Source organism: Phodopus roborovskii, unplaced genomic scaffold (assembly GCF_943737965.1).
Source record: "Phodopus roborovskii unplaced genomic scaffold, PHOROB, whole genome shotgun sequence".
NCBI classification, from domain to species: Eukaryota; Metazoa; Chordata; class Mammalia; order Rodentia; family Cricetidae; genus Phodopus; species Phodopus roborovskii.
In genome coordinates this window covers 27,411,335-27,436,994 of record NW_026126460.1, presented here as the reverse complement: position 1 = coordinate 27,436,994, position 25,660 = coordinate 27,411,335, and the positions used below count along the sequence as shown (strand labels likewise).

The window sequence follows — 25,660 nt, the reverse complement described above, 5'->3', positions numbered from 1 at the left end:
CAAGTAATGAACTGATATACAGTAGAAACAGTGATGGAAAAAAAAAAAAAAAAACCTAACAGCAGTATATTAATTAGCTCAATAGCCCACCAGAAGGACAGCACAGAGTAAAAAGAATAGACCACAAGAAGTAAGAACCTGAGGCCAGGTGTTCAAGACCAGCCTAAACAAGAGTAAGTCCTTGTATCAAAAACAAATAAGCATAAATAAATACGCCACCAGTGCTGACTGCAGAGTAAGGCACAACAGAGCCGCTACAGAATGGGAGAAGCCAAATGGGAGATACTGATTCTCACCACAGGACCCACAGCAAGATAAACTGAAAATGGATACAGCCAGGGTCACAAGGCAACACAGTTCCTCAATTGCCACCAGTCTATACGCTCACCAGGCCCTGAGCAAAATCTGGAGCAAAGTTTAAGCTAGATACAAGCATAATGGGGATTTGTTGGCCTCCATGCTAAATACTGAGTATGAGACATACCTAGAACTTCCACAACTTGACTAGAACAGTGGAAACCAGGCCTTTTCTTTTCAAAAAGATAACAGCAAACACCTTTGAAGTTAATAATAAATTTTAAAAAAGAAGAAAATTAAAAATAAGAACCAACCCCACCCCCCTCCCCTACCTTGAGCAAGCCTGAAGCTGTTGGCTGGAACTCCTTGCCCCAAGGCTGTTGTTGGTACTCTTCCCGTTTTATTAACACACACCTTGTGACAACATACACCTTGTGAGGAGGAGCTAAGCCTAAAATTTCTGTAGTTTTCCACTGCTCTAAGTCAGTATTTAAGCCCGTTCCATCCCCTCAATAAATGGCATTCGGCGTTCTGACATTGCCATCGAACGAATGTCCCCATCTTGTCTCTTTATTTCAATCTCTAGGCCTTTGCCCAATTCGTGGAACAGATTGTAGTGCAGGTGCTACAAGTAGTTAAGTCTCAAATGTTAAGAGAACATACTGTTCATGTTGAGGACCAAGTTCAATTGCTAGCACCCATGTTACAACTGCTTGTAACTCCAGCTCTAAGGGGATTTTATATCTCTGGATTCCAACAGGACCCTCACCCCAACTCCCCCCACCACACACACAATTAAAATTTAAAATAATCTTTAAAAAATGATACTTCACCAAACAAAAACCATGGTTCATAGCCCACATCCATGAGAAACCATCACTGAGAAACCTAAGAAACTGCTATAAAGAAAGGCCCACTTAAGGGAATTTCCTCTGGCCCAGAGAATAAAATCTCTTGGTGACCTAACACTGCAGTTGAGCCAGGTCAATGGCCTGGACCAAGAGACCAACCACCCTTACAGCAGGTTTACCTTAAGCCATGTTGTTAAAGAGATGGGTGGAATAATTAGTCCTTTAACTGAAGACCATACTTTTCCTTCCTGGAGTCCCATCCCTATTGCAACAGCTTCTAAATCAGCCCACTTCCCCTAACTCTAGGTTTTCCAACACTCTGGGCTTCCTCACTTCTAAGTCCTCCTCCCCAGCACATGACTGCTTGTCTGCCACATGTATGACTTCCATGTCAATTAAATGCCATGATATTCCTCTCTTCTCATTCACTGCTTGCCTGCCCTAGAAGCTTTTTCTTTTAAACTCTAATAAAATTTTCTTTGAGCTTTCATGTGAGTCCATTTTTAAATTCCTTTATGAGGATTAAGAGTGCCAAAAAGGGACCCTGGTTTCCACTGTATCAAACTCATCTATGTTAAGTTTAATTGTTTCCTAAAGCCGTAACATTTTATATCAAACAGATTACTCTTACAGCTTGGGTGAGATAGTTTAAAAGCAGCCACACCAGAATACATTTTTCTATCATCACATAAATGCAGCAATTTATTTGCAAAATGTTACTACTACCAACTTCCCACCAGACAAGAAAGCTAGATATACCCTCATTTAGTCTGTTGTATTTAGCTAAGTGAGACTTAATGGATTTGTAAGTGAAACACTCCTTTATACAAAGTCGAAATCTATGTATTAAAAGGCTATGATTCAAGAAATATCTAAGACTGTTTATGGAAATGCAGTCACATGGTTGGAGGTGTTAGCAAATTAAGAGCCTGCTGACATGCTGACTTAAATGGCTCAACATTTTACAATGCAAGTAACTGATCTGGAAAATAAATAAATAACTGGTCTGCTTGCTTTTTATTTACCAACTCATTCTTTACATGTAGGCGTCATCTTTTCTGTATCTAGGTTAATAGTTCAGAAGAATACATTTATAGTATTAGAATAGATGATAGCTATACAGAGGCCCAGAAAATAGCATTGCCAAAGCAGATTACAAACATTACCTAGAAATGACTTATCAAAACACAGTAAAGCAACTGATATGGGCTGGGGAGAGGTGGCTCAGTGAGTAAGAGCACTTGCTACACAAGCTCCCCAGAAGTCACTTCAAAAGCTGAGTATGTTAACAAAGGCCTATGACCCCAGGGCTAGAGGGGTGGAGGTGATAAATGGGTGCCTGGGGCTTGGTGAATGGTGCCTAGCTCTAGGTTCAGTGAGAGACTGTCTCAAAGAAGTAAGATGGAGAAAGATAGAGCAGGCATCTAATGTCCTCCTAAGGCCTCCAGACAGGCACACTCCCTATACACCACACCTACTCAGTAATAAACTGATGTCTTATCACATTGAATGAAGTTTTGTACCTCAGCCACAGATAATATCTAAAGGCTGAATTCCTATCCATGCAGTAAAGCAAAACATTTCAAAGGATGAAAACTAGACAATCAGAAATGTGGAAAGGATCACTGTACACTACACATGAGGATGGTGAGAACAAAAGGTCAAATCTTATCTTCCTCCTACAGTTGGGAAGAGCTAAAACTGTGGGGAAAGGGAATAGGAATCTTAGGTTAGCTTCCATGAATATGGAAGGAGCTGAAAGGACTTCAAATCTTTTTTACGGTCATCACAAACTGGGGTCAGGGATGGAGAGCTGGCTCAGGAGTTAAGAGCTCTGTTGCTCTTGCAGGACCACTGTAGTCTTCACTTTTTAAATAAGAGTAAATTCTGTAAAATTAAAACAAGTTCAAATTACTCTTCAAATTTAAACTTAACTAGCAAATAGATTAATTTATAGATTATTTTCTTCAGCTGGAGGAAAAAATATTCCTATAAAACTTAAGGACTTTTATAAGCTTCAAGAGTTTCAACATTCTTGACTGTCTGTATACTAGCAACCTTTAAGAAAACACTACTGAACATGTGTTCCAAGATAGAACCAACAAGATGAAAAGCTTGGAAAGAAAAATGCAAAAGGCTTTGCCATGCTCCTACATTACTAGCCCCACGCATTTTCATTCTAATCCCACCAAAAGGCCTTCAAGACTCAACAAAGGGTGGAGAAAAGACAAGAAGTTCTGGACAGGACAATTTTGAGAAAACTCTCTGTGCACATGTGGTACCGTTATTTCCCCTAGAAACACAGTAACACAGAAGAAATCCATTACTCTTTAGTAAAACAGCCCAACATTATCTGTATAGTGACAATTTGCAATGTTCCCACCCTCCCCCAGCCTTTTCTTCTTTAAGATAACAGCATTACAATTCCTGCCAAAGCTTCTCTCTCTCTCTCTCTCTCTCTTTCTCTCTCTCTCTCTCTCTCTCTCTCTCTCTCTCTCTCTTTCTCTCTCTCTCTCTCTCTCTCTCAGTGTAAATCTCTACTAACTTCATCACATTCCTTAGTGCAGGTTCCAGTTTGCTAAAATGCCTCAGAAAATAAGCAACAGTAACAAAAAAGGGTGTAATTATGACCCCCATTTCTTTAGAAACTATTTATGTTTCTAAAGTAAAGGAATTAACACTTTACTGAGAAGTCTTAAACAAATCACTTTCCAACTTTTTTTTTGTTTTTTAAAGACAGGATTTCTATGTAGCTTGTCCTCAAACTCAGAGAGCTGCCTGCCTCTACCTTCTGGGTGCTGGTAAAAGGTTAAAGGTATAGGCCACCACCTCCCAGCATCTTCCAACTTTTTTAAAATACACATCATTCCCTGTGTTTTAAACAATTCAAGTAAGTTTCCTGTCACTACTATAAAGTAATGCATTTTCTTCTAAACATGTAAAGTGGGGTGTCCCTAGAGCAGTAACTCTCATGTACAAAGGCAATAAAAGGAAGTCATAAGGAATATGCTACTGACCAGGTCCTCAAAAGTTATAAATGACTCATCTTTTATACACATTAAGAGAAATTCATGTGCTCCCTAGACTTTCACTATGACCATTTGAAATGGAGAAATGTGCAATGGATAGAAACTGGAAGAGGGTGAAGATATCTAGTCCTGAAGTTCTCCTTAGGAGTTTCTCACAAATTTATCATGTAGGTCTCATTAAAAAGATCAAAAAGATCAGTCTACATTTGCTTGTCCCATAACCCACCTGCTGAATTAACCCATGTTTTAACTTCCCTTTGAAAAAGCTCCATACAGTGTCTAACACAATGGGCATCTGGTGGTTGAGACTTCCTTGCAGCTAAGTTCTATACTGATTAAGAGCTGTCTGGAGCCAGGCACGGTGGCACATACTTATAATCCAAAGACTAAAGAAGAAGTATGGCACATTCAAAACCATCTTGCCTATATAAATCAATTAATTAAAAAAGAAATGGCAAGCTTTTTCAGATTTTACTGTTTTATTTTGCCTGAGCCTTCATTTTTTTCTTTTTCTTTTTTTTTTTTTTTTTTTCAAAATAAAGCAATCTCATATACTAGTCCTTAGGCCCTGCACAGTGGCTCACAAATAATTCCAATACTTAGGAGTCTGAGGCAGGAGGACCAACTCCAGTTTACAGTCAGTGTAGACTGCAAAAATAACAAGAATAAGAGGCAGGATGTGGCAGTGCACACCTGTGACCTAGCACATGGCAAGTAGTGGTAATAAGATCACAAGTTCAAAGTCATCTTTAGCCCCACAGTGAGTTTGGGGTTAGCCTGGGTGACATGAAACCCTATCTCCAACAACAAAGCCTTGGTCTCAGAGTGTGACCGCAGAGCTTAGTTAGCACCCTAGTTCTGTGAAGACTAAGTTTTACTGTTGTCTACAGTTCATAACTTATGTATTCTATAAAAAGAAACTGAGAAACAGCCTGTAAGTCAGACACAAATGGCCTGCTCCCTAACTGACCTGCATCTAAATTGCAAGTCTCTTTTACTATCTTGAGACTTTGCCTTGAGTTATTCTAAATGAGCACCATCTGAGCATACAAGACAGAAATCTGGAAGAAAAACAAAAACAAAACCAGTAGTGTCAGCAATAAAATGGTGGCTTCGTTTACACAAAGATATTGAGGGAATGGTAAAAAATAAGTTATAAGCTGGGAGGTGCTGACGCACACCTTTGATGCCAGCACTTGAAAGGCAGAAGCAAGCAGATCTCTGTGAGTTTGAGGCCAGGCTGGTCTATAGAGCAAGGTACAGGACAGCCAGGGTACACAAAAACCCTGTCTCAAAGAAAAAAAAAAAAAAAAAAGAAAGAAAAAGAAAAACAAGGTATTATATTTAGTACCCTAAAATGTAGAAATATGTATACGTATATAGTGACATTGTGCTAGAGAAATCAAACAACCACCAGCATGCCTTATTTCATACTTGTACTTTCACTGCTTAGCCCTATTCTCAAATACAATGTGTTCAATAAGCTAATACAGTACACATACTATTCATGAGCACATACACAATATACTGGCATCACAAATTTAAAACCTGAAGCCAAGGGGATAGATCCAAGCCAACATGTACATTATACCATATCATCTACATAAGAAATACATATTTAATACTCCAGGCTTCCCAAAGTGTTTTTCCAGCATTATGGCTTTTCAAAGATAAACATCCCCAGGAGCTACAGTTTCTCCAAATGCTTACAGCAGACATTCCATGGCTACTAGCAGCATCACAATTCCTTTGCAAGAATCTGAAGATGGAACGTGCAAAGGGCACTGGCTCAAGGTGGCTAGTGACTGGCTACCTCAACTAGACTTAAGTGCAGTTTGTGGTTCCAGAAACTGGGGGCAACCATCCTTTTTGGAAATATTTAAGCCCAGTCAGCAAATTGCCTTTATATTGTTGAGTCAGATTTCAGGTTACAGCCCACACTCAGACCTGATAGACTCTGATGAAGGTGCTTCTCAGAACAGTGTCTTCAACTTTCTAGACCTGATCCCTCTTGTTAGCAACACCTGCTGGGCTTCTATTGTGTACCAGGCATTGTATGAGGTTCTACCTCTTTAGTACAGAAAAACAAATTTGCAATAAAACTTCTATTTTCAGTATTTCATATATGTGAAACCGCTGATTGACTGGATATTTTCAATATTAATTACATGGCTTTTAAAAAGCAGTGTCACCTAGCTCCTAAGTACCCCACTCTTCTACCACATGAAGCTGCTGCTACCTGAAACTTGTCTTTGAGGATCTTTCCTCAGACATCAACTCCTCTGTGAAGTCTCCAAACCAACCTTCATATACATACATACATACATACATACATACATACATACATACATATTCATTCATTGTAAGAACAGCACACTCATAGGGGGAAAAAATCCTTTAAAATAAAAAATGATACTGGGAGCCCAGAGACACTCAGTGGCACTTGCCACCAAGCCTAATGACCTAGTTCAAACTCCAGGTCCACAGGGTGAAAGGAGAGAGCTGACTCCTTCAAGCCTTCCTTGAACAGCCACCCAAGTGTTAGGGTGCATAAAAACACAGGTATGCACATGTGCACAAAAAAATTAATGTCTGCATTGTCTGTCCTTCACCACATCTTTTCAATGCAGGCTCAGGAAAACTGCAACTCACACATGGATTGAGACTTTATTGATTCCCCCCCCCAAAAAAAATAATGTCTGTATGTGTGTGCAAACAATATAAACAAGTGTAACTTTCAAAACTATACCAATAAGCCTGACAGTGGTGATAAACGCCTTTAATCCCAGCACTTAAGAGGCAGAGTTCAAGGCCAGCCTGGTCTATAAAGCAGTTCCAGGTCAGCCAGGGCTATAGAGCTGTGAGGAAAAAAAAAAAAAAAAATTACACTGACAGATCCTATGTCTCCTGTTTCTATTTTCTTCACATTACATACTTGCTGCAGGGGAAGCAGTTTAAGTACTTACAAAGAGCTCTAAAGACGAAAATCTAGAGCAATAAGTCATACATATAGCCAGGTGGTGATGGCTCAGGCCTTTAATCCCAGAATTTAGAGGCAAAGGCAAGCAGATCTCTATGAGTCCAAGGCCAGCCTGGTCCACAGAGCAAATTCCAGAGCAGCCAGACCTACACAGAGAAACCCTGTCACATAAATAAATAATCAAACAAGTAGATAAATTATACATATGTAAATATGTATGTTTCAACCCAAAGGCTCAAATGTATCTAAGGACCTCATGATGACAGAAGCAGGACATACTTCTTAATCACATATTAAAAGGAAAATACACTTTAAAGAAATTGATTAGCTAATAATTTTGGAACCGAAGCTGCCTAGCATAAATGATTCTAATGTCGTAATTTTATATTCTTTATAAATGAAAACCACGAACCACACATACTATCTCCTACTTGGTATGCAGCTGTGGCAAATTCTGAGCGTTTACCTAATGGGAAAGTAACCTTTGGGACTCCCAAAGTTCAGTACAGTACCCTGTTAGCTATGCTTTTCCATTTTCTCCATTGGAATGTGAATGCCAAGAGACCAAGGCCATTGCAGCATTTATCACCACACCCTAAAGCTTCATGCAAAACCTAGTAAGCACCACCCAAAATAATGCAATGCTCATGGACAACCAAGGGCACTTCCTTGCTCTAACTTTAGTCCCAGCACTTGGGAAGCAGAGGCAGGAGGATCTGTGTCTACAAGAGCTAGTTCAGGTCAGCCTCCAAAGCCAGAGAAATCCAGTCTCGAAAAAAACAAAACAAAAAAGAAAATAAAAAGGGAAAATGAAGGGTCAACAGTCAACACTGAACTATTAGACAGGTACAAATACTTTGTTACTAATCTCATTCATAATAAAAAATGAGGGGAGGGCCGGCAAAAAGGTTCGGCTGGTAAAAGCAAACCCAGGTATACAAATCATGCACCCATGGCCCCAGAGACAGACAGACACACACACACACTCGCTAATAATTTTTAAAAACCCAATGACTATTAACTACAAGCTCATTAATAACTTATACTGAATCCAAGATAGCTATCGCATAGGGGCATCGAATCAGTATCAGAATCACCTGAAATTTTTTCAAATGAAATTATACAGGAACAAAAATTCCCACCAAGAAAGCTTCAACAGATAACTCCAGACATAAACCGTCTGAGTAATTCCAGGCGGCGGCCATCTCCATCTCCTTTCTCAATATTGTCTTCCCTGTCCCCATTTCTCCATCCAGCCAGGACACCCGGGTACTGATCCAAAAACTCATCGAGCTCCATCCTTATTCTGAACCGCATAACTCCTGATACCCCATTTCCAGTAAAACTTTCCCAACTCAGTACACTCGGAGCCATGCAGCCACAACCCTCGTGCTTCTGCTGCCTCTCCCCCAACCCCCTCACGAAATTAATCCTCTAGGGAGAACTTTTCCCCTGGGATTCACATCTCAGCCATCAAGACGTTTGAACGCGGCTCCCCGCCACCCCCGGCTCCCCGCCCCAGTTACCTTGGTCCTGTGGACCGGAGAAAGATCCCCCAGTCTCGTCCCTGCTCTTTCCCCTCCCACCCGCTCCGCGACGCCCAGCATAAGCCGGGTTCTAAACCGCGGAGCTGCGGGGAGCACAAAGGCCCCGCACAGTCCTCCAGGGGCTGCTCCGGGCCTGCGCCCCCCGAGGCCGGGCCACACCCGCTGAGCGGCGGCGGGAAGCCGGGATGCTCCGTCGGGCCGGCCGCTCGCTGACCCCGACCCCACCCACGCCCCACCCACGCCGGCCACCCCACGGCTGGACCCTCGCCCGGCCAAAGCGAAAAGAGCATCCTGGACCCCGAGGCCCAGGCCGGCCGTATCCCAAACGGCCCCACCGCCCCGGCCGCACTCACAGGCTGCCCGAGCAGGAGGTGCACACGAACGAGCCGACCGTCATGTTCACGTAGGTGGGGCCGCGCTGGTCGCAGTCGAAGCACTTGCGGTTGTGCGGCAGCCCCGTCATGTCCCGCAGCATCTTCAGGTGCTTCTCCTCCTGCTTCCGCTTCGCGCTGGCCGCCATGGCCGCGGCTCCGACCGACGAGGCCGGCAGGGCCGGGAGCCGGCGGCGCTGCCGGGGCCCCGCGCTCCCTCCCACGGGCCGCCCTGGCCGCCGCCTTCGCCCTCCTCCGCCCGCGCGGGCTCCGGCCTCGGCCTCCGCTCGGTTCCGCCTGACTGGACGAAGCGCCGACGCTGCGCAGCGCGCGCCGACCCGTCACACCAACCGGCCGGGCGGGACAACCGCCACCGCCGCCGCCGCCGCCGCCGCCGCCACCTTCCCGACTTCTCCTAAGGGGGAAAAGACGAGGGGGAGGGGGGAGAGGCAAGAGGAGACCCGCCTCGGGCGGCCAGCGGCCAAGTGCGGGCTGGCGCCCTCTGCTGGCTGGGAGGAGTCACTGCGGCCACGCTGCGGCAGGGGTCGGGGCTGGGCGGGGTAGGGAAGAAGACACAATGGTGACAAATAACAGACCTTATCCACTGAGCGCCCGTACGTGCTAAGCGCTTCGCACAGGCTATCACCCTCCCGGCAGAAACGTTTCCGAGAGCTTCTCGCTGCTTTAAGGGTAACCCCAAATTCCTCACTAGCAGAGCCCAGCCTAGTAGCCGCCTTCCACATCGTTCCCATTCACTCAGGCTCTCTCTATACTTAGGTTTGTTCCCTGCAGGACAGCTTACTCCTCCTTTCATTCCTGTCCTTGCTGTTCTCTGTGTAGCATGCACGTTTTATCAGCTTCACCACTCCTGACATTTTGGAAGAGTTTAATTTGGGCGGCCTGGGCTGCCCTAGGTAAGCCATAGTTTGGAGGGGAGCATGCCTGGTCTCTATCCACTAAATGACATGACCATGTGCCCCCCTCCCCCATTTCCAAGATATGGCAACCAAACATCCTTACACATTGCTAGTTGTCCAGGAAGTTGAGAGGAGTGGGCACGGCTCCTGTTTGGGCAAGGACAGTTCATCCCTAGCAAGCATATTGTTGGTCACATGAGGTTCGACCAGCTCACCCTCCAGATAGACCCAGATCAGTCCCTAAGGTTGCAGCTCACCTCTCAGGAACTGTTTGTTCTCTTTCAAATGATTGTGTTGTGTTTCCTAGCTGTGGTCATTTGAAGTACTGTTTCCCACCTGGTCTGGATCTCTCCCTTCAGGCTCCAAATGGGCTGCCCCTTGTATTTTCTTCACTACTCCACTCACTCGCCTCCCAGAAACAAGAGCTCAGAGCTCCTTGTTTATGGAATGAATGCACAACACATTAAAGGCAATCTTCATAGCTGAGCTTCGAGCCAAGCATGATTGGTATTCCCATGCCACCATTTGGGAGTATGATGCGCTGGGCTAAATTTACTCGGGTATTCATTCACCTGCAGAACCCTGTCCAACTGCAGTATGCACTTGTCTTTGTCTCTACAGGAAATCAATGACAGCAGCGGTTCTCAACCGGTGGGTCACGACTCTTGGCAGCTGAATGACCCTTTTAGAGGAGTCACCTAACACCATCAGAAAACATTGCGATTCCTGACAGTAGCAAAATAACAGTTATGAAGTAGCAAGGGGAGGGGGAGAGGGTCACCACGACATGAGGAACTGTATTATAGGGTTTCAACATTAGGAAGGTTGAGAACCAGTGCCCTAAGGTATGAGGAAACCTTTGTGCCCTCATTTCCTTCCGAGTATGGCGAGACTCGGAGAACTGGATTGGAGAATTCTACCCCTGCCCGCACCGCGGATGGAGTCATTTTCACAGGAGAAGTACTCAAGCACTCTTAGCTGGAAATGCTGAGTCAGTTCAGGGAGCTGGCAGGTCAACAGAACATTGTTAATAATAGTGAATGCCTTTACTATAAAAGAGGGGGGCAGACAGGTTGACTAGTGTGTTTCTGAACTCTTTCCTGTCTGAAAAATATTAGATAGCCCGAGCCCCTGGTTCACCTTCAGCAACTATCAGCTCATGCCTCACCTTCCTTCATTGACACCCTTGCCCCATCTCTGTCCCCGCTCCTAACTGTAGCTATCGTATCATTTATCTTAAAACACATTCACTGAAAAAGAATGACTTCGAGACTGAGAATATACAGCTCAGAGGCAGGGTGCTTACTATGTATGGGCAGGCCCTGGGTTAGATCCCTAGCTCTGGAACGCTAAGAATTACCCTCACCCCTTCTCTCATTTAACTACAGGACAGTTGCACACATAGAAAGTTAGGAATAAATCCTTGAAAATCATCAAATGCCCCACCACTGTTGAAGTTAGTGCTAATATCAGTCTTGTTTAGCATTTTATACTTTCCCTGGCTCCTTAGTGTAGTTAGGTAATATGGGAGCAAAGTCCGGGAATGGAGTCCTATGAGATTTCTGAGCACTTGTGAGAAAACTCCAAGAAACCAAGACAAGAGTCCCATGACCTCAGTTTCTTCAAAGACACAAGGCTGTTCTTGGAATGTGCTCCCCCCCCCCAGTGATTACTTATTACAACTGATTTATTTCATGTGTCTCTATGGAAAAACATGTTTTTACCACTGAAGGCTTGTCCACCACATGCTGCTTGCCCTTGTGATTGGACACTTCATTCAAGTGACTCTTCTTAACCCTCCGGAAATAAATTGTCTGATGCTCTGAATAAGGTTGGCCGTTGCATGAGACTGTAGTCTGCCTCCTTTATTGACTCTCTTCTCCCAGATGCCACCACCTCTAGAGGGGTAAACAGGTAGTGTATCTCATAGGTCTCTTTCTGCTCACTTTTTTTTATTGTCTCTCACTGTCATTTAACATACCCCCATTCTCTCTTTTGTACAGACAGGAGGTACAGACAGGAGTTTATATCTGGCTCAGTTTAGGCGAGAGCATTGTTTTTCCATTAGGAGGCACACAGCAGGGGTTGTCTTTTCGTGATTTTAGTAGTCACTGACAGTTAATGCCTACAATCATTGACAATTACAAAATAATATTCTGCCATTCCCACATTTTTTTTCCAGAAATGCTTCTGTTCAAAAGGTCAAAAAACAGCACTAAGATGTGTCCCTTTAATACTAGCACTCAACAGGTTGAAGCAGGTGGGTCTCAGTGAGGTCAAGGCCAGCCCAGTCTACACAGCAAGTTCCAGGCCAGCCAGGACTACATTGTGCCATGTTGCTTCAATCAATAAGAAAATCTTCCCCACAACTGCTGATTACGTGTCGGAAAGACAGACAAATGTTTAATTCCTTGCCTTTACTCTCAGACTCCCAAAGTCCTCTATTGTTCTCATTTCACCTTCTCACAGTGGTGACTAAGTATCATTATATAAGTCAAGAATCTAGATAGATATATGTGATCCATTACACACCATTGTTGCTGACATCATCTCACCATTGGCCAGTGGGAGACTCTGGGTAGGCTCTTATGTATTCTGACAAAACCTAGACTTAAGAGACATTGAATTGTGTTCTGGCAAGCCCCCAGGCGGACCACGAGATGAAAGCATGCAGAATACAGGACTATCCGAACAGAACAAAAATGTTGACCGTACTCTGACTAGAGAACACCACCATAGACTCTTCCTCATTACCAGCAAATCTCCCATACGTCCCCCGCACACCCCTTCCCACAGCCTCGGGCTTCTGTCGGTGCAGGGCTCATTTAATTGTCTGCCTTCTGGTTGTCCATCTCCCCTGCGGTCTCTTATCTGACAAAGACCACACATAGTAAGAAGAGTGGAGTGGATAGCAACAGTTTAGCTAGCTCGTTAAATGAGTGGTTGTAGTTGTCGTGTGTTTGCTGTTGAAGAGGCAGGAGTAATGACTTCCAAACAAAGGATGTAGAGCCAGCTGAAAGGCTCCTGAAGTCCAAAGTGTTTTGTCTATGACAAACTGGCCCACAGAATGTTAGCTTCCTTATCTTATATATAAGTTGAACATCGATTTCTGCTTTAGAGAATAGGAAGGCTTTATGTATTGTCATTCCTTTAACCCTCTCAAGAACACCAGAGATATTTCTATTCCATTTTGCAGATGAGGAAACTGCAGCTTTGAAAGGCTGACTTGTCTGAGGCCACATGAACAGTGAGGCATGCAGTCAGGACTCCAACACGGGTCTGGCTGCAAGGTACCCACTCCTACTTCCACTGGCACCACTGGGCTGTGTTTATTGGATTTGCTGAGCAGAAATTACCTTAAAGGATGTTAGCTCTGCAGCCAGAATAATCTTTGCAAAATGCAAATGTAATTCAGGCATTCCCCCACAGAAAGCTCCCAGGCATCTCCATTAAGCCTTTCAGTGATTTCATGTTGCCTTTAGGATGAAAAGCCAAGAAACCACTTCTTTTCTGCAGCCCAGACTGGCCTGAAATTTACTACGTAGTCTAGGACGATGACCTTAATTCTGGTCCTCCCACCTATACCTGCCCAGTATGGGATTACAAATTTAGGCTGCAATGCTCAGTTTTACCCTGGACTGGGTATCAGACCCAGTGCCTTCTGCATGCAAGACAAATGCTGTACTAACTGAGCTATACAACCCCTCTAGCCTCCCAAGAAGCTCCTTGTCTACCAAATTATACCTCGATGGCCCAGCCCCACATGCTCTAGGTACCACCTTAATTCTCCACCTCTACTCTCCAGCCCTGTGTCTCCGTTTTATATGCACTCCTGCTTTGCACACGCAATGGTTTTAACTTCCAAAAGTGGTCCATATCTTTCTTCGACCACATCCATCATGTTGTGCTCAGATCTTGTTTTGTTTTTCACACACACACACACACACACACACACACACACACACACACACACACTCTGCAGGGTTTTTTTTTTTTTGTTGTTGTTTTTTTTTTTTTTGATTTTGTTTTTGTTTTTCCAGAAATAGTCAGGTCCCAGGGCCCAGAACTGCATTTTTTCCCTCCATTACCTAGCGTGGGCATGGCACTTAGAAAGGGCTCAATAAATATTCGCTGAGGGAATAAGTAAATGCAACTGCCAACTGCCAAGCAGTAAAGCTTCCCTCAGTCCAAGGCAGCAGGGTTCACCATTCTATTTGTTGTTGTCTCTGCTGTTTTGGCTCCCAGAATGGCGACAGTTCTGCTAAAGCTACAGTGGTTTTATTAAGGAACTTGCAAATTCTGAAATCAAACTCCCAATGGGGGGGGGGGAATCCTAAACCTTGAATGCTGACTGGCTTGCTTCAAGGCCTTTGCCTGTCATGTCACCAGGGGTGAGTCAGAGAAAATGTCCTGAACAAACCCTGATGTTTGGAGAGGCCCCACAGAGCCAGCAGCCAGCTGCCAACTCCTCCTCAGCTGCCCCTCCCTCCACTCCACTCTGTAGGCTGGGCCTAGAGGTGGCTGGCTCTTTGAGAGCAACACATGATAAGCAATTGCAAATCTCATCAGTTGTCAGTGGAGGTTTCAGCCCTTGGAGTTTTTGAGTGGAAGGAAGAGGGCTTCCCATTCATGGGGGACTTCAGACTTCTGACCATATCAGTTTCCACAGTGCCACAGAGATCCATCAATAAAACACAAAGATGTTGCCAGATATGAACCTATCCCCATGGTCCTCCTAGCCTCCTACAGTGTACTCTGAGTTCCTATGTTTAGTAGTTTCGATTTAGTAAGTAGTTTTGTTGCCTTATTTTGCTTTCTTGGGTCTGCAAGGTCTAAGTTTTATGTTATTTATTGCTGCACTACTATGATCATATACATATCTGATAGAGACAACATAAAGGGGAAAGGAGTTTATTTTGAATCCTGGTTGTGGGGGCATGTCAATCTGTCCAGCAGGGAAGGCATGGCTGTGTTCATGGGATGAGGAGTGCGTAGTAGAGGCTTGTTCCCATGTTACAAATCAGGAAACAATGGGCTGGAAATTCGGCCAGATGTACAGAAGAAGCCTACCCATAGAGACACCTTCTGCCCTCCATATCCCACCCCAACCCTGTGAAAGGACTCCAGTGATGGGAGATGTCATTCTGTATGTTTCTCATACTGGTTAATGAATAAAGCACTGTTGGCCAATAGGAAAGGAAGATAGGAGGGACTAGGAGACAAGGAGGAAGGAGGAAGGAGGGTCAAGATGGAGAGTCTGGAGAAAGCAGAACCACCAGCCACCTGGGCCACGTGGAAATACATAGAAATGGGTTAATAATGAAGACAGAGCTAGCTGATAAGAAACAAGTAACTGGCCAACAGCATTATATCTAATACAGAGTCTTAGTGCGTTAATTGGGACTGGCGCTGTGGAGGGACAAGATCAGCGGCGGGGAAAAAAAAACATATTCCTTACACTCCAGAGCCTTCAAAATAATGCCATGGATGCTTACTTCTACACCACCTCTACTAAAGTTGAAATAGAATAGAGATAGCATCATTAGAGCCTTGTATTCCCCACCACTCAGGAAGCAGAGGCAGGAGGATAGCAAATTAAGGCCTGCCTTGGTAACTTAGTGAGAATCTGTCTCAAAGACTTTTGTTTGTTTTGTTTCCTTTTTAATAGCAGGGAAATAGATGAGAGGTAGTGCACTTACCTAATACCCTCAAGGTCATGGGTTCAACCCTGGAGTGTTGCTTTGAGTGAGAGTGTCCAGCATAGGCTTAGATATTTGAACTCTTGGCCCATATTCGGTGGTGCTGTTTAGGAGTTTGAGGAAACTTTGCGACAGGGAGTCTTGCTGGAGGAAATACACCACTAGGGGTGGGTTTTAGGTGTTTGTAGGCTCATCACGCTTCCTGTTCGCCTTCCCTGCCTCTTTCTTGGAGTAAGTGTTGTGAGCAGTCAGCAGCCTGCTTCTGCTACCATGCCTTCCCCTTGCTGCCCTGCCTCCCTGCCAACCTGGACTCTTGCCCCTCAGGAACTGTAAGCCCAAATAAACCCTTTCTTTGGTAAGTTGCCTTGGTCATGGTGTTTTATCCCAGCAGCAGAAAAGTGACCCCATGTGCCTGGGTACCACAAAAAATAATCAATAAACAGGCCATCTGCCGAGCACAAAGCATCCAGAAAACATGCGTCTGTATGGGGACATTGCAGATTTAAAGCATGGCAGTTTAATTACTTTTTTCCCAGAACCTAAAAAAAAAAAAAAAAAAAAAAAAAAAAAAAAAGTAAGGAAAGCATGAGTTCTCTCTTTGGTTAGCTGCCTTCATCCTATCCTATCACTCCTGACTGTCTTGCATAGCCCCAGAATTTATAGCTCTGAGCCACAAAGAGGCCTCCAAATCTTTTTCCAAGGACTCCATTTAGGCTGGATATTGGAGAGCTTCAGTCTCATAGGCTTTTGATTTTCCTTCACCTGGTTCTCGGGCTCCTCTGGTCACTGAGGCTGACTGAGCAAATAGGCAAGAATTGACTGATAACAAGAAAAATTTACAGTGTTTAACAAGAAAAGTTTACAGTGTAGACAGTGTAGGGACCCCAGAGCTGTGGGGGTTCCCTCCTGATGGACATCCTTCCCTCCCATGGCATGACTTTTTCCTGCTTTTGGCCAAGGAGTCAATACTAATCTTTATGGCCCATGTAAATAACCCAAAGGAAATGCTAACACTGGCCCCACAAACTCCTCCAGCCCTGCCCCCCCAACAGCTTTCACTAGGCAGCTAATAGTCACTCAAGCATAAAGCACCCAGGAGGAATAAGAGTCAACATGATATTTTCCCCTGTTCTTTTGAGAGTGCCTCCCTTTGGCTGTGGTTTGATTATTTTTTAACATTGCTTCCTGACTTACTTTTTTCTTTTCTTTTTTTTTTTTTTTTCTTTTGAAAAGCAGTGAGCTAGAAAGGGGAGAAGGGAAGAAATTACTAAGAAGCAGCAGTCATGTGCACTTCCTGGAAACAGGGTGCTTTCTGGGCGCTGTACAGACAGCACCCAGAGTGTCAAAACCAGATACCCAAAAGATGTGAGCTCCTCACCTCCAAAGCTGACAGGTGGTCAACTGGCTGCTGCTTCTCTGTCTCAGCTGTCTGTCTGTCTTCCTGTGGGGCCTGCACACTAAGCTCTTGCTGTCCCTGCTGTTGGAGATCCAGTGTGTTGCTTCTCTTTGAATTCTCTGTTCTGAACTCACTTTCAACTTTCTCTCACCATTCTGCATGCTCAGAAACTTGAGGGACCTGGTCGTAACCTTTGTGTTTCTTACTTTGCTGGGCCATGAATGATGCTCCAGTTGGTTAACCAATGCCATGGAAGGCCATTCTGGAAACCCAAAGCAATCTCCTCTGGCTTCATTATTCACTTATCAGAAAAGCAGTTCCTAGATCTCCAGGGGAAGCCAGAAGTAGCTTCCCACCTTGAGTCAGCGCCTATGTACTAAGAAGCGGCTATCTGCCAGACAGGGAATGAGACACAGAGCATCATCTAAGCAGGGGGCTTGTGTCCCACGTGTAGTATAATGGACCGGATAGCGCAGACTCCAAATGAAGCAGAGTGATGGAATGAACATACAGTGAAAAAGGAGCAGGTTGTACGAGCTGGTCAGCTAAGCCCTGGGTAGGGGAAGGAGGGACAATCCTCCGAGTTTCACATCTGAGAAATCCGAGAAATGAAGTACAGCCATGAGCCGGCCTGCAGACTCTGCAGCAAGCAGCCTTCCTTCTTCATCAGTCTCTGCCAGAGTCAAGACTCCCAGGCTGCCCTGTTGGCCAGGACAGAACTTGAATCAGTCAGTGGCCGCCAAGGGAAAGAGAAAAAGCCCCTGCCTCCGCAACAGGAAGAGTCTGGGGTAAGAAACGCTCCATTCACGCTGTCAATGGAACGTTGTTCTTGCCCAGGACTGAAAAGAGAAAGGGGAGCTTCCCTTCTGGTTCAGGGGAAAGAAAGAGGCCCCTGTGGGCAAAAAAAAAAAAAAAAAAAAAAAAAAAACCCTGCTCTAGTTATCAGAAAGGAAACCCCCCACTGGGCTTTCTGGTTCCATAGAGAAAGGCAAATGAACCATTCTGTCACTCCTCAAATTTGAAGGGAACACAGAGTGATATTTTATTATTATATTTTGTGTATACATGTGTGTATAAGTAAGTGTGTGCTCATGCGTGTGTGTGTGTGTGTGTGTGTGTGTGTGTGTGTGTGTTCTTGCCATGGAACCATGTGGAGTGCCATGTGGAGCTCAGGAATGACCGACTTCTCTCTTCCTACCATGTAAGGCACAGGGATCAAACTCAATTTGTCAAGCTTGGGGAGAAGCAATTGCTGGCCCAGGCAGAGGTATCTTAAAATGGGTCTCTAAAACACCCATCCCTCTTCTACCCAGATTCCAGCAGACAGGCAGTGGCTTTTGATACAACTTTGGGTGAACTGGGCACAAAGCATCTCCATAGAGCCACTGAAGTTGCTGAGATGTGATTCGCCCAGAACTGCACACCTGACACCTCAATGATAATGTCTAACAATTCCTGCTACTCAGGACCTTCTGCAGCATGGCACCCTCCCCCCCCGCCTCCCATCAACCCTTACAGCAGCCTTTGCAGGTAGATTTTGTTGCCACAGATAAGAAACTAAGGCTACAGATGAACCGACCACCATGTGTCTGTCCTATAGCCGGGAAGCCATGGACCTGGGTTTAGACAGAGGGAGGATCTGCTATGGAGGTCTTAATTTAACCAAAGTAACTGAGATGGTCAATCTGGCAGGATCTAGAGTCACTAAGAGACAAGCCTGTAGATGAGATCCTGGACCCAAAAAAAAAAAAAAAAAAAAAAAAGAAGAAGAAGAAGAAGAAAAGGAAGGAAGGAAGGAAGGAAAAAGTGATTGGCATAGAGGCATGCATTTTATGCTGTCTCATGCTCCTGCTGCCTTATGCCTCACCCCAACACCACCACCACGACAGGCTGTGCTTTCAAACCCAAGCCAAAATAAAGCCTTCCTTCCTTTCTTCGTTCCTTTCTTCATTCCTTTCTTCGTTCCTTTCTTCCTTCCTTTCTTCCTTCCTTAGTGGCTTTTGCCAGTGCTTTGTCGGGGCCATAAGAAGTAACCCTCACAGTTGCACTATTGTAGTCTCTTCTTGGGAACCCAGCCCTGTTCTGCCTCAGACCAGGAAGAGGCTGATGGCAAAAGTCCAAAGGCAAGTGTCCCTCTTCTCAGTTCATTCTGGGGACAAAACTTAACTGGGTGTGTGTGACCCATGCCACGGCACTGGAAGGGTGCCGCCCCCCTCCCAAAGCTGTAGACTTCTCACAGAAGAGGTTTTTAGCTTGAAGAGTTATTCACATCAGAGAAGTCACCTGAAATACACACACACACACACACACACACACCGCACACACACACACACACACACCAACCCCATTACTCCCCCCCCCCATGGGGAAAATGTGCTGAATATTCACTCTGGTAATTGCTCTGACTCAGATATGCTTTTGATATGGTGCTGAAAGATTGGAGTGAAATGGCCAGAGAAATGAGGAGACTCCTGGAGCAAGTGTCAAGGAGCATGCCTGCAGCCATTTTTACTGTAATTTTTACAGTAAAATTATTGATTATTTAGTATCTCAGCCCAGAGGCTACTAATGCTACAGAAGGTGATGGCTGGGCTTCCGTGAGAAAATACACCCAGTGCTGAGTCTGTACCACACCTGAGCATCATTACCTGGACTCTCCTGATTTGAAATGTCCCTTACTCTTCCTTCATTTAGTGAGTGTCACTTTAAAGCCATCACAGCAACCACAACCCCAGTTTGGCTGCAATTTCCAGAAGCCTCTGGAAGTGAAAACCCCTCACTACTCTTCTTTGACTCGAGCACTACTGCACTTTGATTGGTTAGAGCCACTGAGGTTGAAGTGGCCTGAAAGTCTGTCAATGGCCTCCATCAGTCTATACAAGTTCTTATTTGTTCAGAGTAAAGATCTGATGAAATTCAGTTCAGGCCCTTTTGTCAGTTGAAATGTTCCACACACTGCTAACCACAGACAGGGCATATCCGTTTATTAATATTTAGCTGGAGGGAGGAAGTGGAGTACTGATGACAGGAGATGTCATTCTGTAAATATGTTTCTCTTATCAGTTGATGAATAAAGCACTGTTGGCAAATAGGAAGGCAAGATAGGCAGGACTAGGAGACAAGGAGGATTCTGGGAGATGTAGTAGAGGAGAGTCAAGATGTAGGGACTTGAGAGAAGAGGTCTAGACCCTCTCTCCAGTAAGAAGACCACATGGAAACACTTAGATTGATAGAAGTGGGTTAATATTTAAGACAGAGCTAGCCAATAAGATATGCTAGTAACAGGCCAACAGCTTTATATCTAATACAGCGTCTCTGTGCGTTATTTGGGACTGACGCGGCTGTGGGACCAGGCTGGCTGGGAAACTACTGCTTGTAACATATTGTGTCTGTGTAGTTTTAGGCAATGGTTGTCTATTTTTAATTGGCCCCATATCTCCTTGTGTTCCTGTCCTTGAAGAGACAGGGTAGACTCAGTTCCAACCTTAAATCCCTCCCTTAATTGGACTTTCCTATGTCTCGGTTTCCTTGCTTGAAAAGTGGGGGAAATCTTACCAACCTCATGAAGTTGCCATGAAAATTAAATGACTTCATCACTGGTTTAGGATAGGGAGGAAATCAGTCCACTATCCCCACTGTTGACACAGATAATGGCAAGAAGTCTCTTGTGGATCCCTGGGGCATGATGTACCTGCACTCCCTACCACAGCCAGGAAAACTTTGAAGCAGAAACCTTTGCACCTCTGAAGTGGTAAAACTTCGAAGTAGCAGCCTCTGAAGTGATATTATATCTTGTCCTCTTCAGGCCTTTTACACACTGGATTAGCCCCTCATCTTATGGTTTGGATGCAGATAGATAGGAAGGCAAGAGGAGCCTCTTCAGTAATGGTAAATATGCTGTCTGTGCTCACGTGCCCTTCCTGAATGGCCTGTAATTGGGCATTGTTCCCTCTTGTACAATTCCTCACCTGCACCAGATTGCTCCAAATGATTCCAGGTGGTTGGGAGCTGTGCCCTTGTTTGCCTAAATGATCTTCTGACCTTGCCTCTGTTCTCATGTGACTGGATCTCTGTGGTTCTATTTAAACTTTCCCGATGGCTTTTGTTGGTGCAGCTGAGGCCTAGAGACCTCTCTTTCTAGGGCAGCCAGCTCTCCCAGGATTTCTTTGAATAGCTGTACTCCTACATCTGTGACCATTCAGAATAATTAAGAGCCCTGAACACTCTTGCTTAAATGGTTCTCAGGTTGATAAAGACTAGGACAACTCTTTGGAAGTTCCAAGTTTGGTCTTATTATAGGTCATAGACCTTCTGCCTTAATTTTTCTGAGCCCTCTTACATACCAGTAAATGTCCATTCTCTACCTCTTTATCTATCAATCTACCTGTCTGTATCTCTTATCTCTCTGTGTCTCTGTCTCTCATTATGTATCCCCCCCCATATTATTTTTTTCTTGCTCCACCTCTATCCTGTAGTCCTCACATTAGACTTTTGGCAAAATCTAAGCTACATACAACTCTTTAGAGCATTGTTTGTCAACCTGTGTGTCACAACCCCCACAGTGGTCACATATCAGATATCCTTCATATCAGATATTTACATTATGATTCATAACAGTAACAAAACTACAGTTATGAATTAGCAATGAAATAATTTTATGGTTGGGGGTCACTGCAGCATGAGGGACTGTATTAAAGGGTCCCCATGTAAGAGAGGTTGAGAACCACTTGTTTGAAGGCAAGAAAGTAGTCTGGGTGAGGTGGTGCATTCCTCTAATCCCAGCTCTTAGGAGGTGGACACACATGGATTCCTTTGAGTTCTAAGCCAGAATGATCTACATAGAAAGTTCAGGTCACTCCAGGCTACATAGTGAGACCCTGTGTCATGACTAATCTTGATTGTCAACTTGACACACCTAAGAAGAAACCTGAACTGCCTGGGGGAAAGGGAACTTGCATTAAGGTTTGGCCTGTGAGCATGTCTGTGGGACATGTCTGGATTGTTCATAGATATCAAAGGATCTTGTCCACTCTGGGTGGTGCCATCCCTTGGGAGGGGGTCCTGGGCTGTATAAGAAAGGAGGCTGAGTAAGCCAGAGGAAGGAAGCCAATAAGAAGTGTCCCTTCATGGTTTCTGCCTCCGGGTTCCTGCTTGAGTTCCTGCCTCAGTTTCCCCTTATGGACTGCAAGCCAAATAAGCCCCTTTCACCTCCTAAGTTGTGTGTGTGTGTGTGTGTGTGACAGTATTAGTCACAGCAAAAGCAAGCAGACTAGAACACTGTCTCAGAAAGGATTATTCTCAGAAGGCAGCAGAGTAGCATGTCATATTCTGCATGTTTTCTTTAGATACTGAGGGTTATCTGTGTTTTATGGCTCTACAACATTGGTGAGATACAGGATGGATGCATAGATCTTGCTAACTGATTCCATCCTTCACGTCACTCAGAACCCTCCAGCCTGTGTTTGCCTCCGTGTTCACTGACACAGCTTGTCCCCTGAAATACAACTGCTCCCCTCCTGAAGGAACACATCTCAGTTATGTAGATCACCCTCTCCTCCAAAGTGCAAGGAAAGCACAATGCAGCCTGGATAGGGTGGCAAAGTCGCCCAGCAAGGGAGTAACAAGTCCAAGGGAATGACAGAGCAAGAGGTTGGGGTGCTTTTTGTCTTGTATTTCTTTTGTTTTTAATTCTTACTGATTACTATTAGGGGAAGGAGTGCATGCATGGTCAGAGGACAGCTTTGTGGAGTCCATCCTCCATTTCCACCTTTATGTGGGTTCTGCGAGCTACATTGGGCCTTTCTAGGCAAGAGCTTGTACATTCTGAGCCATCTCCCTTCTAGTTCTTGGGCCGTGAGGGTTCTGATGTTGTTTGTTATGGAGACAGAATCTCATGTATCCCAGGCTAACCTCAGCCTTCCTATGTAGCGCAGGATAATCTTGGGTTTCCGATCCTCTTATTCTACCTCCCGAGCACTATGATTCCAGGTAGCACCACCATGGTTGATGTATGTGGTGCTAAGGAAGGGGATTCAGGGCTCCATGCTGACTCAACAAGTGCTGTAACCATGCTAGCTCCACAAGCGCCATAGCAACTGAGGCACAGACTCAGGCTTTGATGTTCGGTTTAAAACAGAGTAGATAAATGAGGATTATTACATTTTCTGATTTGACTTCAGGAAGCAGTGACTTGGTTTGCTACTTTCTATACCTACCCCCACTATGGTTCCTTCTAACAGTACTGAAGGGCCCATTTAAACGCAGAAATGGGCTTCTGTCATTTACTACCCAACCTGTTAAGGCCCACACTAAACCTCTACTCAGTGTCTGTGTCCTATTCCTACATAAGCACCCACCAGGGGCTGGAGAGATGGCTCAGTGGTTAAGAGCCCTTGCTGATCTTCCAGAAGACCAAAGTTTTATTTCTAAAACCTAAAAGGCTGCTCACAATCATCTTTAGCTCCTGTCCAGGAGTTCTAATGCCTTCTGGCCTCTACAGGCACTAGGCATGCATATGATTGAAACAAAACTCACAAGACCTCTGCCTAGGGGTTTTCCTCTAGTTATTGGCTCTACTTTTAGCTAGATGCTGGCCTAGATAACTCCTTAACATCTCTCCATCTCATTTTTCTGCTCTGGGTCTGCCTACTGTTGATCCTGTTTAATATGACAATCTGATCTTTCTTAACCACCCCCACACGGATCAGCTCTTTACCTTGTTCCACTCAAATAGTTTTTTTTTTTTTTTTTTTTTTTTTTTTTTTTTTTTGCAAGTAGGAACTTCCTAGATACAATTATGTTTGATGTCTTAACCATGCCTCCATGAGACTATAAAGTATAAGAAGGCAGGAGACTTTTGTGCTTTTTCTCTAATGTGTTCTAAGTGCTGTAAGTAGGGTTTAGGTACTTAGAGGGCTCTTACTATGCGATGACGGTTGAGTCACAAAACCCTTGATTCTTCATTAACTGATGTTTAGTAGTCAGAATGTCACCTCTGAAAGGTCTCATGTATCCCAGGCTAACCTCAGCCTTCCTATGTAGCGCAGGATAATCTTGGGTTTCCGATCCTCTTATTCTACCTCCCGAGCACTATGATTCCAGGTAGCACCACCATGGTTGATGTATGTGGTGCTAAGGAAGGGGATTCAGGGCTCCATGCTGACTCAACAAGTGCTGTAACCATGCTAGCTCCACAAGCAAAATACACTGAACACAGTAGTGGGTATAATTTACACTTTACTCAGGATATGCTCATTGATTTGTTTACCTGTTTTGGTTTGGTGGTACAATGTTCTCTTTGTTCTATCTAATGCCTCCCCCAAACTTTCCATGTTTCAATTTCATAACAATTACATTTATTATATATGCATTCTGAAGTACGGAAAATCAGTGAGACTACGGAAAATCAGTGAGACTACTGTAGTTCACAAATGATGTATTCTTAACCGTAAGAAAAAATACAGCCTTTCGATTATCGCCTGTAAGTACTGACCACTTGATCAGGGCTCTACTTATTCTTGCTGGGTTCATCTTAGACGGGATCACCTAAGAAACTGAGGTTTTGATTTTACTCCTCACACCACCCTAGTCCCGTCCCATCTGCCTCTCGGCTTCATGTCCTCTTTGTTATTAATAAGCTTTGAGTCCAATCAGTGCTGCCATATGCACGTGGTGTGTGGTTATGAGCTGAAGTATGAGCACTTACCAGTGGCCACATTCCCACAGGAGAGTTACTCCTTTCCCAAGCATCCCTCAAATGTCAGTGATGCCTCCAATGGGGGGGGGGTCCCTCTCCTGTCCATCCTGAAATGTTTTTCATGCCTGTAAAAAAATATTTTGATGGGAGCAAAACAGACAAAAGTGTGAGCAGGGAGTTGTATGTTAATTCTTTTATAAAGCAGTAATGCATTTTGAAAAAAGATTTATTATTTACTTTTTTATTTCTGTACATGTGTGTGCCTGTGCAAATTTATGTGCACCATGTGTAGGCCCATATCAAAGACGACCAGAAGTTATGAAATCTCCTGGAACTGGAGCTGCAGACAGTTGTGAGCCACCTAATGTAGATGCTGGGAACTGAACCACGTCCCCTGCCAGAGCTCTCTGAACCAGCTCACAGCCACCTTTGCTTAATGAAAGGACATCTGTGAACAGGACTCTGATGAAATGTCACATTGCTCTTAATTGGATGACAAATATAGAAAACAGAAAGTAATATACAGTAAACTTACTTAAAATTCAAATCTTTTATGGGGTTCCGCCTGACCCTGAGAATTTTTGTGTAGATAACTACTGGTGAAGAAGAAAGGCATTTTCTTTAGTGGTGTAACCACTGGAAAGATACACACACTCCTATAAACAAACGCCTGCCCACACCTTGTAAACAACCCTAATGAGACCCATAGGGTCACTAAATAAATAGAGATAGAAAAGAGTAGAAGGGGGCTAATTGGAAAGGAGAAGTGGATTAATGGGAGTGGGAGGGGCAGAATATAGAGCGGGGAGCTAAATGATTGAATCATTTAAGCTAACTCCCTTTTAATGACTGGAAACGCACTTTTGCATACTGAGGC

At 44.4% G+C, this 25,660-nt stretch overlaps 1 protein-coding gene across 11 annotated transcripts in view; it reads right to left on the bottom strand.

Moving 5' to 3' along the window:
• The window catches only part of Agfg1 (ArfGAP with FG repeats 1), a 42,290-nt gene extending 32,831 nt beyond the window's left edge, over positions 1-9,459 (bottom strand). For 6 of the 11 annotated variants that reach the window (XM_051190589.1, XM_051190590.1, XM_051190592.1 and 3 more), the window contains exon 1: positions 9,058-9,459. In XM_051190589.1, the coding sequence (XP_051046546.1) occupies positions 9,058-9,224 (167 nt within the window). In that variant the 5' untranslated portion in view covers positions 9,225-9,459. Of the gene's footprint in view, positions 1-8,683; positions 9,010-9,057 lie in introns of those variants that run through there. The other 5 variants (XM_051190585.1, XM_051190587.1, XM_051190586.1 and 2 more) reach the window with 1 other exon arrangement.
• Between the last annotated feature and the right edge of the window lie 16,201 nt (positions 9,460-25,660).